Below are 14429 nucleotides of genomic sequence, written 5' to 3'. Positions count from 1 at the left end.
CCACAGGACAGGATGCAGCACAGACGTACCAGTGGGAGTGGGAGTGGGAGTGCTTCATGCGCATTCTCTCCCTCCCTCCCTCCCTCCTGCCCTTCCTCCCTCCCTCTTTTCCTTCCTTACTCCTCCCCTCCCTCCCTCTTTCCCTCCCTCCCTCCCTCCTGCCCTTTCTCTCTTCCTCCTTTCTCCCTTTCTCCCTCCCTCCCTCCCGCCCTTCCTCCCTCCCTCCTTTCCTTCCTACCTTTCTCCCTCCCTCCCTCCCTCCTCTCCCTTCCTTCCTTCCTCCCTCCTTCCACCATCCCCCTCCTTCCTCTTCCTCCTTCCTTTTTCTTTCATCATTCCTTTCTTCCTTTCCCTTTATTTCCCTCCCTTTCTTTTCCTTCATTCTTCCTTCCCTCTATCCTTCCTTCCTTCCTCCCTCCCTCCTTCCACCATCCCCCTCCTTCCTCTTCCTCCTTCCTTTTTTCTTTCATCATTCCTTTCTTCCTTTCCCTTTATTGCCCTCCCTTTCTTTTCCTTCATTCTTCCTTCCCTCTATCCTTCCTTCCTTCCTTCCTTCCTTCCCTTTTTCCTTCTCTCATTCCTTCCCTCCCTCCCTTCTCTCCTTTTTCTCTCCTTCCTTCCTTCCTTCCTTCCTTCCTTCCTTCCTTCCTTCCTTCCTTCCTTCCTTCCTTCCTTACTTCCTTCCTTTTCTTCCTTCCTTTCTTTCTTTCTTTCTTTCTCTCCTTCCTTTCTTTTCTTTTCTTTTTCTTTCTCTCTTTCCTTCTTTCTTTCTTTCGTTTTCTCTTTCCCTCTTCCATCTGTTCCTCCCCTTCATTGTTGTAAGGTCTGGGGGAGTTACAGCTTTTAGCTGTGGTGCTAACCAAGTGTTCACTTCTGGTGTGGTGCTCAAACTCTCTGCTAAAGTGCTCACTAAGGTTTGCACACCTCTAGTTGTGAGGCTTGCACATGTGCTCACACATAGTCACACTCGTAGTTGAGGTGCCCAAGATCCGATTGGTACTCCTTGGGGGGCACGGTGGTGCTCCCTCACGTGCTCACCAGGGGTCGCACTTCCCCACTGTAGCACTTGCACATATTCTTTTCCCAACTGCAGTGCTCACTGGCGGTCACACCTCTTTGCTGTGATGCTCACACATATCTGCCTGTGATGTGGCCAGTAAATGTATGCAGTACTGGGGGTCGCAGACAGCAGAGCTGCAGAAAGAGCAGAGCTGACCGGCTGATATTCAGCACATGGGAGGTGCCCGAGATTTGAACTCGTGGCCATATGCTTGCAAGGCAGGCTCTCTAAACCATTGCATTATTCCGTCAGACCTGCTCTGTGAAGATTCTGGTTCCAGGGAGAAGTCCAAAAGTTTGCATTATTTTGATTTGAAATTGTAGCAAACTAAGCTGTGCTGCCACCAACAGAGACAAAGTTTTATTAAATATATCTACACAGAGAGAGACCCAGGGAGACAGGGATAGAGTACACTCCTAGCATGCCTGAGGCCCAGGGTTCGATCCCCAGCACTGTATCTCCCCCACATCCCATTGCCCCAACACTGCTGGGTGCAGCCTTGGTGGCCCCAGCCCACCCCCAAGCACTGTTGGTCCCAGCACTGCGCCTTCAGGCCAGCACTGCTGGGCTGAGAATCACTGGTGGCCCGGGGCCCCGCTGCTCTACAGCACCTCTGGGTGTGGCCCTGCAGCAGCCGCATTTCTATCTGAAGTTAATCTTACAGAACACAAAACAGGCATTTTTTTTTAATTTATTAATTTTTAAAATTTTTTATTGAGTCACCATGTGGAAAGTTACAAAGTTACAAAGTTTTCAGGTTTAAATCTCAGTTATACAATGCTCGAATACCCATCCCTTCACCAGTGCTCATATTCCACCACCAAGAATCCCAGTATAGCTCCACCCCGCCCCCTCACACCCCAAACCCCCCCATGCCCCTAGCCCCCCCACCCCAAGCCCCCCCCGCCTGTGTAACTAATAAATTTCACTTTACTTTCACTTTGATTGCATACAATATTTCAACAAAACTCACTATTATTGTTTGGAGAGTCTCTCCCCTAAAGTCAGACCTGCTGAAAAGGAAGCATTAGGTAATTTGTTTTCCATTGCTGAGGATGAAGAGGTATGAGGTCGAGTGACCACACTTAGCGGCCTCTCAGTTTTGGGTTTCTGTAATTTAGTATTTTAGTAACTAAGTCCAGAGAGATATCTGCCAGAAGTTGCATCGTTGCCAACTTGTACTTCTCAGTTCCATTATATTCCACATATGAGTGCAATCTTTCTATGTCTGTCTCTTTCTTTCTGACTCATTTCACTCAACATGATACTTTCCATGTTGATCCACTTGTATGCAAATTTCATGACTTCATGTTTCCTGACAGCTACATAGTATTCCATTGTGTAAATATACCAGAGTTTCTTTAGCCAATCATCTGTTTTCGGGCACTCTGGTTTTTTCCATATTGTGGCTATTGTGAACAGAGCGGCAATGAACATGGAAATGCAGATGTCATCTCTACTATACCTTTTTGCCTCTCCGGGATATATTCCCAGGAGTGGTATTGCTGGGTCAAATGGGAGCTCAATTTCTAACTTTTTGAGAATCGTTCATATTGTTTTCCAAAAGGGCTGAACCAGTCGGCATTCCCACCAGCAGTGAAGGAGAGTCCCTTTCTCCCCACATCCACTCCAACACCGGTTGCTTTTGTTTTGGGGGATGTGGGCCAGTCTCTGTGGTGTGAGATGATATCTCATTGTTGTTTTGATCTACATCTCCCTGATGATTAGTGATGTTGAACATTTTCTCATGTGCCTCTTAGCCGTTCGGATTTCTTCTTTGGAAAAGTTTCTGTTCATTTCATCAGCCCATTTTTTGATCGGGTTGGCAGTTTTCTTCTTGTGGAGTTCAACCAGTGCATTGTATATCCTTGTTATCAACCCTTTATCGGATGGGTACTGCATAAATATCCTTTCCCATTCTGTAGACTGTCTTTGTATTTTGGTCACTGTTTCTTTTGAGTTGCAGAAGCTTCTTAGTTTGAGATAGTCCCATTTATTTATCTTTGTTTTCACTAGCTTAGCCAGTGGCGTGTCAGCTTTGAAGATACCTTTGGCTTCAATGTCGTGGAGGGTTTTGCCGACCTTATCTTCAATGTACCTTAGGGATTCTGGTCTGATGTTGAGGTCTTTAATCCAGTTTGATCTGATTTTTGTACATGGTGATAGATGGAGGTCTAAGCCCATTTTTTTGCATGTAGCCGTCCAGTTTTGCCAGCACAATTTGTTAAACATGCTTTCCTTGCTCCACTTCACATTTCTTGCTCCCTTATCAAAGATTAGATGATCATATATTTGGGGGTGTATGTCAGAGTATTCAACCCTAAAACAGGCATTTTTATGGAACACAAAATGCTTGGGACAGTGTTCCGGTCCGCAGTTGTGTCCAGGCAATTTAACACTGAAAAATCGTTTATAGATAAAACATACTCCCATTCTAATGTGATGTTCAAGGAAAGAGGAACATTTCTGGAGCTGGAGAAAGAATACAGCTGTTTAATTTGGGGCGCCCCTGAGGAGGGCGGGTCAGGCCCCTCCCAGCCCCAAGGGACCCAGCCCCGGCAGCTGAAAACCTCCAGAACTCAACCACCACCCTGCTCACGTCCGCTCTCCACACACTCGGGCCGAGCCTCACCCACCAGGAACCTATTCCTGGACCATGCAGCAATTCATACCTCACACCACCCACACCCCAAGAGTACCGCACCACGTTTGATGGGGTTTAAAGTAGGAGGCAACCAATCTTAGAGGGAACTATATTTTTTACATATATATATAAAAAATATATATATACATATATATGTGTATGTAGCATTGTATGTAGCACTGTCATCTCATTGTTCATCGATATGTTCCAGCGGGCACCAGTAACGTCTCCATTGTGAGACTTGTTGTTACTGCTTTTGGCATATCAAATACACCACCGGTAGTTTGCCAGGCTCTGCTGTGCAGGCGGGATACTCTCGGTAGCTTTCCAGGCTCTCTGAGAGGAACAGCAAATCAAACCCGGGTCGGCCACATTGAAGGCAAAAGCCCTACCCACTGTGCTATCGCTCCAGTCCATATATATGTGTATGATATATATATATATATATATATATATATACATATATATGAAAGCACACAAGGCTCAACCGTTCACAACATGTTAGTGATCTCTTATAGAAGGGCTTAATGACCCCTCGGTGAAATACAACAATCTTCACACTCTTTCCTCTAAGGAAACTTTTTTCAAGCATTTTTAGTGGTTTTTCATAACAGACAATACAAGATAAATTATTTTGGTTCTGCTTTGGGGCAGGGCTTGGGGTTTGGGATAGAAACATCCAAAATATGGTGGTGGGAAAGTGTAATGGTGGTGGGACTGGTGTAATCAAATATTGTGAATAACTTTATAAAATAAAAAAATAAAACGTCCTTTCACCCCCCCCCCAAAAAAAAAAAGAATACAACCGGTAAGATGCTTGCCTTTCACTCCAAACCAGCATGGCACATGATTCTCTAAGCTCTGCCAGGAGTAAGCCCTGAGCACAGATCCAGGAGTGAGCCCTGAGCACCGCTGATTGTGACTTGCCCGCAAAGACCGAACCAACCGCCCTAATGCCGTTTCTCTTCTCTTCTTTGCTATAGTTGCAGGGACAACAGTGGCTTTGGTTTACATCAGAAACTGTGTCCTCACCCTTTCTTCTGTGCCCTGTGACGTGTCCCACTCAGGGTGACCCCTGTCTGGGTCTGCAGAGAGCGCCTGTCTTAGAACACTGCAGCTAAAACATGAGCCTCACGCACAGTCAGAAGGGAGTCCCCTGACTTGGGGTCACAAAGAGGACACCCTTCCCACCTCCGCCACCATGGCAACCGTTTGTGTGTGGGGAACATCCTGCAGTCCTGAGCTTGCTCGGGCAACCACCAGCTCACATGGAGTGTTCAAGCGTCCGTGGTGAATGAGCTTTGCTCCCTGTCTTTGCCCCTTTTCCGCAGCTTATTTTCCCATTGACATCTCCTCCTCCCCCTTGTAGGTGAAAAGCATGGCCCAGTATGTACATAACATGGACAAACAGGACAGTTTTCGGAGGACGCGATTCTCTGACCGCTTCAAAGACGACATCACCACCATTGTTAACGTGGTCACCTCGGAGATCGCTGCCCTTTTAGTCAAACCTCAGAAGGTAACTGTCAGCTGGCTCTTCCCCTTCCAAATACTTTCTTTTGAATGTGTTTATTTTCCTCGAAGGAAAATAAGCATGATCTTGGAACAGTCATTAAAATGTAACTAAGTTTGCAGGATAGTTCAATGCAGTTTATTATACAAGACAGGTCCCAGTGGGGTGGGGTACAGGAATCACTAAAAAAGAAATTGCTCTATTGAACTGTGATCCTTGTGATCACTGTCTCATTTGAGAGAAGAGCATGTTCCTAGGAAATATACCCCTACATATTACGGGGTGAAGGAGCAGGATATTTGTAACCTGCTCTCAAATAGTTGAGAGAATAAAAAGGTGAATGAAGAGAAAATGATAAAGTAAAAGATTGATAAATCAAGTTAACAAACATATACTAGTTCCTTGGAATATTCTTATACATTTTCTGTATACATGACCATTTTTTTCAAATCAAGAAGTTAAGAGGCCAGAGAACTAGTACCAGAGATAAGGCCATGCATGCAGAAATTTCAGTACTAACTCCAAATTTTGAATCCTTAGAAGTTAGAATAGTTTCGTTCCAGGGAAATATTATGTTTATTGCCAAGCGCTTAGAGAAAAAAAAAAACCCATTTGGTTATTTTTTTCATGGCAAACTTCCTGAGAGAAGGCCATGGCATGTCCATTATTGGAAGCCATGAAAAATGAGGCACAGTGAGGTTGATAAGCTTTTCAAAAGCCACAAACCGGGACTGGGGGTGTGAATCAGCAGGAGAGCACTTCCGTGACTCGTGTGAGGCTGGGTCTGATCTCCAGCACCTCAAAACAAATTAAGCAAGTCACAGAACTAACAGCAGAGCCATGAGTGAAAAGTGCAAGGTCAGAACATTCAGACAAGGAAACTACCCAGGTGGTCCTATGGAGGATCCTGAGATTATAATATTCTGGAAACTTCTTTATCAATTTTCCACCCGTCCCACTGTCTGGTCAGGTTGTTTTCATTGGCAAAATGCACATAATAACAAAAGGAAAATATTTTAAAATCGTATTTTCAGTAGTGTCAGAGAAAACCGATGTATCATTTTGAAAACAAAGGACACAAACAAAGAACTGAATTCTGTTTGCTCTGAAGTGCTTGACAGTCCCTCGGAAGTCTGAGCACTGAGAACAAAAGCAGAAACTCCGACCTCAAGACAGGTCTGAGTTCACAGGGTTCTGGAAACACTGCCTAATTTTGAGGGGAAAGTTTTTTCCAGGTAAAAACTTTTTTAAAACAAACCCTCGCTAGATTTCCTCAGCAATCCTTATGAACTACTGATCTGAGTCATTGAAGATAGTGAATGCATTGCAAATTAGCTTTGCCAGCAAATTGCGTAAATATGAGAGACCCTTCTATAGAATTATGTGGCAGCCCCTTAAAACTAGTTCTAAAGGACTAGGGGCAGAGAGTTTAAGGGAATAAATATGATTACATGTGGGAAACCTGAGTTCCATCCCAGTACCTCATGGTCCCCTGTGCACTGCCCGGAGTGACACCCAGGCATAGAGCAGGGCATAATCCCTGAGTATCTTTGGGTATGATCAACCCCCCCAAACAGAAAACCCATGATACTGAAGTCATGTTTAAAAACTCAGGGCGCTGTCTAAAGATACTGCACAGGGATCAAGGAACTTGGCCTGCATTCGGCCAACTCCGGCTAGATCCCTGGCACTCCATATGGTGTGTATTTGCATATTTACTATAATCTTGCAGGTTCACTTGCTGTGCACAGTATTTCCCAAAGTGGTATCAACTCAACATAGGACCTGTCTTTCCCAGCTGTCCCACGAAACCTGGGAGCTCAGGCTCAGGGTTCTCCACAGATAATCAGGGTGTTTGTTTTTAAGGAAAGTGAACAGGCAGAAAAGATGAACATCAGCCTGGCTTTCTTCTTGTATGACCTTCTCTCCCTCATGGACCGGTGCTTTGTGTTCAACCTCATCAAGCATTATTGCAATCAGGTGAGTGCTGTCCCGATCTCACCCAGTTGCTATTCACTCGTTCCCCTCGACTGCAACATTGTGATCATGGCGTGCTAGCTTCGCTCTGCTGGGTCAGACAGATTATCTCTTGTTATTTCTGCCTTTTATGGTGTCTACCTTGTGATTTACTTGGAGTCATGAGTATCCTTTAGACACTCATTTGCATGCATTTTTTTGAAAGTTATCAATCTACTGTAATTGGGTAAACAGGTTAATCTATAGGAACTGAAATTTGTTAGCAATATATTTTACTTTCTTCCATTTAATGTCGAACAGGGAATTCATGACTAGAGCATTCGTTCACTAAAATCCAAAGTAGGATTCTGCCTGGGTTTGCTTCATGTTGCTTATTTCATGATTTAAAGGAAGATATTTCTCTTCGCTTCGCTTCACTCCTTTTAGCTTCTTTCTCTTTTCCTCCTTTCTCTCCACTCCTTTTTTCTTTCCTTTACGTATTTTTCTTTTTTTACCCCATGATGCCATGGAGTTTTCATACAACTAAAACTAGATGAAGTTCAGAGCTGTTAAACTCATCACCAACTGATAATAACAGACAGATTCAGATTCAGCCCATTTTTTTAACTTCTGGATTTTTCCAAATTCTGGCTCACCAAAGTTAGTTCCGAGAACATAGCAGACTGCCAAAACGACAGGACTAGGGATAGGTTCCCTTTTAAAAGCAATCAGAAGCATTTTCCACTAGCACCAGACCCTGAAGTCACTGAAGTTGCCCTGGACACTTTGCAAGGGACTACCCAGGCTGTGAAGCAGGAGGGGGCGTATGTCAACAGAGGGAAGGTTTGTCTGGAGAATTCCTCCTACTTTCTCTTTCATTCTTTTCTACATCCCCCCACTCCCCTTTGGGGCAAACTCCTGCGCTTTTGAGGGGACTGCATACTTTCCTAGGTAATTTGATGCCTTTACCTAGGGAACTGGTTCCAGGACTTCCGGATGGGGCCTTTAATTAGAAGTCACAAAAGAACACTGTGGCATTAAAGTCATATTCCATTAACTTTGTGTGGCCCCATGTGGGGCCAGCCCCTTTCATTTTGTTTCTTAGACACAGCAGGGGTTTTGTAAAATTGGTTATTTTGTGTTACTCTAAAGACATACCTGCAGGTTATTCTTGGAGCACACTTCCCAGGGTATGACAGATTTGACAAGGCCAGGGGTCGGGCCAGAATCCTCATTTTGAACAGCTGTTAGGCTAGCATCCTGAATGGAGAAGTAACAGAGGGAGGTTACGGGGTCTTTTCTATAAAGTGGTTCTCTACTATTGTGTGGGCCTTCCGTTTTACCGCACTCATTTCCCTGATCTCGGACGAGAAGAGATTGTTGTGACTGCATTCAGTTATAATAAATGCATGTGTCGGTTTTAATTTTTATTCTCAGTTGTCAGCCAAGCTCAACAGCCTTCCAACACTCATTTCCATGAGGCTGGAGTTCCTGAGAATCCTCTGCAGCCACGAGCATTATCTCCATCTAAACCTCTTCTTTATGAATGCGGATGCTGCCCCAGCGTCTCCCTGCCCCTCCATATCGTCTCAGGTAACCAGCCACTGAAAGGACTTACGTTGTGTGATTCTGTCACTTATTCTTATCAAAGTTGGTCTTATTAACTGCAGGAAGAACTGTGGTATTCAAGCCAGATCAGTTGATCAAGGTAGAAGGGTGCCTCCTGAAATGGGACCATATAACCACTTATTTGTAACCTAAGTGATTGATTTCTTTCTAGGCTCATGGTTAGCGCAGAGGATCCCTAAGCCCTAAAAACTTCATAAGTTAGGTGCTGGAGTGATAGCACAGCAGGTAGGGTGTTTGCCTTGCACGCGGCCGACCCGGGTTCTATTCCCAGCCTCCCAGATGGTCCCCTGAGCACCACCAGGAGTAACTCCTGAGTGCATGAGTCAGAGTAACCCCTGTGCATTGCCAGATGTGACCCAAAAAGAAAAAAAAACTTTAGAAATTAATAGAAAAGTCATTTATATTCATAATTTTCCATTTTTATATGAATTTCAAAATGATATGACAGTAGGTTCTGTTATTTTTGTTTTGTTTTTTCTGTTTGTTATTGTTTTGTTTGGGGGCCACACCCAACAGTGCTCAGGGCTTACTCCTGACTCTGCACTAAAGAATCAGTCCTGCAGGGCTTGGGAGACCATATGGGATGCCATGGATCAAACCTGGGTTCATTCCATGCAAGACAAACACACTACCAGCTGTAGTTTGCTCCAGTCTTTCTGTTTTTGCCTTTGACTTAGGGCCTGCCTTGTTGGTGCTCAGGACCTGCTCCTGGCTTATGGCTTGGGAGTTGTTCCTGGCCGTTCTCTGGGTACCATATGGTGCCAGGTATCAAACAAGGGCCTCCCACCAGCAAAGCATGTAAATTAGCGCTTTGAGCTCTCTTCCTGGCCGACCCCTAAATGTGTTTTAACATGGATATCTTGTTTTGGGTAGTGCCAGGTGCTTCTGTTGATACTGATATAGAATGAAACTCAAATGGGTCTATTTTAAACACATTCCAGATCATTTCATTCTTGAAGCACCAAGAAGGCTCTCATCCGGGGCTGGAGCGATACCATAGCGGGTAGGGCGTTTGCCTTGCACGTGGCCAACCCGAGTTCGAATCCCAGCATCCCATATGGTCCCCTGAGCACCGCCAGGAGTAATTCCTGAGTGCAAAGCCAGGAGTAACCCCTGTGCATCGCCAGGTGTGACCCAAAAAGAAAAAAAAAAAAAAAAAAAAAGAAGGCTCTCATCCTAACCAGTCTGTTTTAAACAGAGAGCCTATATTTCTAACACCAATTCCTTGACCAACCAACGAAAGTTAACACTGGCATGAATATTTCAGGAGAAATCTTTGATCAGATGGCCAGTCTTTTTCTGTAGAATGGTATTTCACAAGGTAAACTTAGCAGGTCGCAGATTCTACAGGATATTAAAAGGAATTCTCCAAAGACACAGTTCCAAAAGTCAAATGAGTTTTGGGAAGACTGTATTAACAGTTTTATTTTATTTTCTAGGTCTTCCTAGAGTGATTCACATTTTTAAAAAAATATTTTAAATTTGATTTTATTTTTATAAAGTTTTTCACAGTAATTCATTAAATTTAATAATCAAACACCGATCCCACTACCAATGCACCTTCCCCACCACCATGAGAAGAAAGTGGAAAGTGTAATCCTGGAGCCATTAAGCCCTTGCATAAGAGATTACAAAATATATGTTAATCTCAAACAAATTTGTGCCACTCTGGGTACATCAGTGGTGTAAAGCATGAGAGGTTGTGCACTCTAGGAATTCTCAAATTTAGAATACAGTGATAGAGCAGATTCACTCATAGGTGAGGCCTATGCTGCTCTCTTCCGGGAGCTTTATTCTGAGTCTCTGGATCTTGTCCAGTGATGAGATTATATGGAACCAGGGATAGTTTGTGGGTGTAAACTTGGGAGATGGGGGAGGAGGAAGCCCATTCCTGCTCCGAGCGAGCTTGGAGATTTCAGTCACAGGTCCCACGTACATGGGTTCTTCTGTAGATTCACTAGTGTGGGAGGCTCATCCAAGCCTATGGCAAGCAGCCTTGTGCGTGGTGGTGATTAGCTTCTGGAGGTTTTCAGCTGCTGGGGCTCTTTTGGGGCAGGGTGGGAAACTCATCCCACCTCCCCTCTTCTCTGAGTTGCCCTGGTGAAGCCTGGCACGGGGTCAGGACCTTCTATGTCGCTGTCTTCTGAGTGGCTCACTTGTTAGGAAAGATGTGGACGCTCAGGGAGTGGAGGGGCCCTGGACCGTGGCTGGTGAACAATGATTCCCACAGTGCCTGGATTATGAAACATTTCTTTCCCCTCCATAGATTTCTCAAGGGACTGGTGCCTCTCTAGAAAAACTAAATGTTGTTTTACAATCATGTTCCATTTATAGGTAGCTCAGTGCAGCAGGAAAGATTTCTCAATATCAGGTTCTATTGCAGAGCATATGATACTAGAACAAAGTTGAAGGCTTGTCTTAGTAATTGAAACCAATCTCAGCCCTACGTGCTGGGGGACATATTGGAATATTGGCTCCACGACCAGGTCATGTGACCTGGAAGAGATTGATAAGCAGCCCCTTCCATGTGCTTGTGCAGGATTCTCATGCCCTGCCACACTTCTGACCTCTCAGGGAGTTGGCACACCTCTAGGTCAGGCTCAGCGTGCCTCCCCCCCAGGATTTCCAGGAGCGTGTTGGATTTTCTTAGCAAAGTGGCAAATGTGCCCCCCAAAAATGGAGCCCAGGAGTCTCCACGGGCTGGTACCACTGACACTTGCCTAGCACCACTCCTCGTCCCAGACCATATTTGCACACTTGTCCAGAAGTTACTACAGGTAGCCAAATGCAGGGGCATTGGTTGCCAGGGGGCTCGCTTGGCTCTGTCACAGCCTTGGATCCGGGCTTCATTTCCCAGCCTAAATGTTATCTTCGGGTTTTAATCTTCCACTGTTGTTTGACCCTGAGAAAGGGCATATGACTCACTTTTTTTGGCAGATCCTGGGCGAGTATGTTGTCATGTGTCCCAAGGGGGGTCCCCCACCTTCCAGAATGGGAGAGCCAAACGACCCAGCCACGTGTCAGCACCGTCCTCTACAGTGGAGACACGGGGCCGTGGGGACAGTCTGACCCGGCACTTGCTCGGTCAGCCCTGGCCACCACCATCTGACCTTCCTTCTCCTTCCTGCCCCTCACTGCTCGGCTCTGTGCTTCTGCAGAACTCCAGCTCCTGCTCCAGTTTCCAGGACCAGAAGATCGCCAGCATGTTCGACCTGACGCCTGAGTACCGCCAGCAGCACTTTCTCACCGGGCTGCTCTTCACCGAGCTGGCCGCTGCGCTGGACACAGAGGGGGATGGGTAGGTCTCTGACCCCAGACATGGAATCCAAAGGTCAAAAACTACTCCTTCTCACGGTTTCCTCTCCTGGGCTGAGGAGAAACAAGCCTTCCCCAGTTCCTGCTTGTGGAAGCGCCCGTGTTGTAAGAAAACAACGGAGGAGCGGACGTCGGAAGGCATGAGGGAGGAACACCCTGGGGAACAACCGCAGTCGGAACATATCCCTCGGGATGGGCTGCCTGCACGCAAGCACTAGACACATGTCATGTGGCAGGCCTGGGAGGCAGTTCAGATGCCCCTCGACAGAAGTTGGAGAGATAGAACAGTGGGTAGAGCACTTGACTTGCACGTAGCTGACCCAGATTTGATCCTGGCACTCCATATTGTCTTCTGAGCCCAGCCAGGAGCAATCCCTAAGCACAGAGCTAGGAGTAAGGCCTGAGCATAGCCAGGTATGGTTTAAAACACAAACAGAAATGAAAACAGAACAGGCTCTGCATTAGATTATCTCCCCAGCATTACCAGGCCCAAACAGTGAACCTCAGCATCACTTGGAGTGGCCCTAGCCGCTGCCCCCAGCTCTGTGTTGTGTGGCCCCTATTGGTAAAACAAAGTTGCAGGGGCCAGGGATGTGTCTCAGTGATAAGCACAAGCTTTGCATATCTGGGTTTAATCTCCAAGACACACACACACACACACACACACACACACACACACACACACACACAGACAGAGAGAGAGAGAGAGAGAGAGAGAGAGAGAGAGAGAGAGAAGGCGCGCAGTTTAACTCAGTGCTGATAACGAAAAAGGTTGGATGCAAAGTGTCCAGATAAGTTTCTTGCAGAAGAGCTTTCTCAGGCTCAGAGAGGTGCCACAGGTAGAGGTTTATAAATCCATCCACCTTGTCTCAACCCATTCCCCCGGGGCATGGGGCAGTATCTAGCCTGGCAGACAATAGACAAGGAGGAGGGGGAGGTTCGACTGCTCCTTCTGCCCTCTCCCTATGGGCCAGTGAACCCACAGGATCAGAAAAATAAATATATAGCACCTCCGCGATGGAACAGAACACCGTCCTTCCCAAACATTATTCATTCCATTTAAGAGTTAGTGGAATCTGCCAGTGTGAGGCCTTAGCTGAGTGCTGGAGACATCAGAGAAATATCAGTGCCCCAAACAGATGATTCAACAGATCGCTTCCCTTTCCCTCCAAGCTTACCATTTAGGGCCTCTGGTCCAAAGACCGTTAGGATTAGAAAATAATTTAGGTTAAATCACTTGGGTCTGCAGTGAAGATTAGGTCTCTGCATTGACCCAGACGTGATAGTATAGCCAGACCCAGAACCCCTGCTCCTGAGTCGTCCCTGCTGCCCCACCCCATCCCCACTCCCCCCTCCCCCCCAGGGCCCACTCACTCTCCTCTCCAACAGCAGCTCCCTGTATGGGGCCCTAGTTCTGCCATACCTCGTGTTTCTTCTTCAAATAATTTTCTGGAAGAAAGTGATTAACAGTTGCATAGCTGTATGCTGTAGGGTTTTCATCTCACTGCAATTTTTAAGTTCTCTTAAAGTGCTTGTGATCTAGTGAAGGAAGTTGGAGGTTCCTGCATGAAACAATTATAGGAATACATCCAAGTTTATGTAAGTTTGATTCTGTTTCACCCCTACTGAGAGTACCTAAGTGAATCTATGTCACTGCTTATAGATCAGTGTAGGAGAGCTCATGGTCTGGACTCTAAATTTTGTTTCCTTTTAGTAGTTCTGATCCCCAGTGTATCCTTAATTTCCCAAAACTCCCATTTTATCTTCCTTCAATGCTAAATTCTCTCAATCTCTCAGTAGAACTTTCTACCCTATAAGTAAATTTCCATAGCAGCACAAAGTTCCTGCCCTTATATGCATTAGGCCTGTGCTGAGAAAGGGGCTTGAATACCAAGAATACTATCTTCATGCACACACAAACTTAAATACTCACACACATACTTGTTCTTAATCGAACTTTAGTAACACTGCTTCCTGTGGTTTCTGAACATATTTGCTAGTATTTATTTCGGCATTGCATTGCATTTATTTTCAGCATTGCATTTTATTTTCCATTTCCCTCTAGGGGAGGTCTAAGCCCTGACATCTCATCTGATTCCTTATAAAATTGTTGCTATTGTTTTACTAGCAACAGAACAGATGTTCAAAAGTCATTGGGTAATTATGCTCAATTAAATAGATATATTCTACACACACACACACACACACACACACACACGCACACGCACAGGCACAAACAGAGAGAGAGTGAGAGCAAGAGAGAGAGAGAGAGAATCTTTTCTACCCCTCTCCCCCAGAGATTTACTAATTAA

The 14429-nt window shown here is 45.6% G+C and overlaps 1 protein-coding gene across 3 annotated transcripts in view; it reads left to right on the top strand.

Moving 5' to 3' along the window:
- The window catches only part of DOCK8 (dedicator of cytokinesis 8), a 245233-nt gene that overhangs the window by 173994 nt on the left and 56810 nt on the right, over positions 1-14429 (top strand). For all 3 annotated transcript variants that reach the window (XM_055144883.1, XM_055144873.1, XM_055144887.1), the window contains 4 exons: positions 5074-5223; positions 7084-7197; positions 8611-8766; positions 11961-12100. In XM_055144883.1, the coding sequence (XP_055000858.1) occupies positions 5074-5223; positions 7084-7197; positions 8611-8766; positions 11961-12100 (560 nt within the window). The remainder of the gene's footprint in view (positions 1-5073; positions 5224-7083; positions 7198-8610; positions 8767-11960; positions 12101-14429) is intronic.

This window comes from Sorex araneus, chromosome 1, assembly GCF_027595985.1.
Source record: "Sorex araneus isolate mSorAra2 chromosome 1, mSorAra2.pri, whole genome shotgun sequence".
Taxonomy (NCBI): Eukaryota; Metazoa; Chordata; class Mammalia; order Eulipotyphla; family Soricidae; genus Sorex; species Sorex araneus.
The sequence above is the reverse complement of the archived record's forward strand: the minus strand, read 5'-3'. Positions and strand labels throughout refer to the sequence as shown.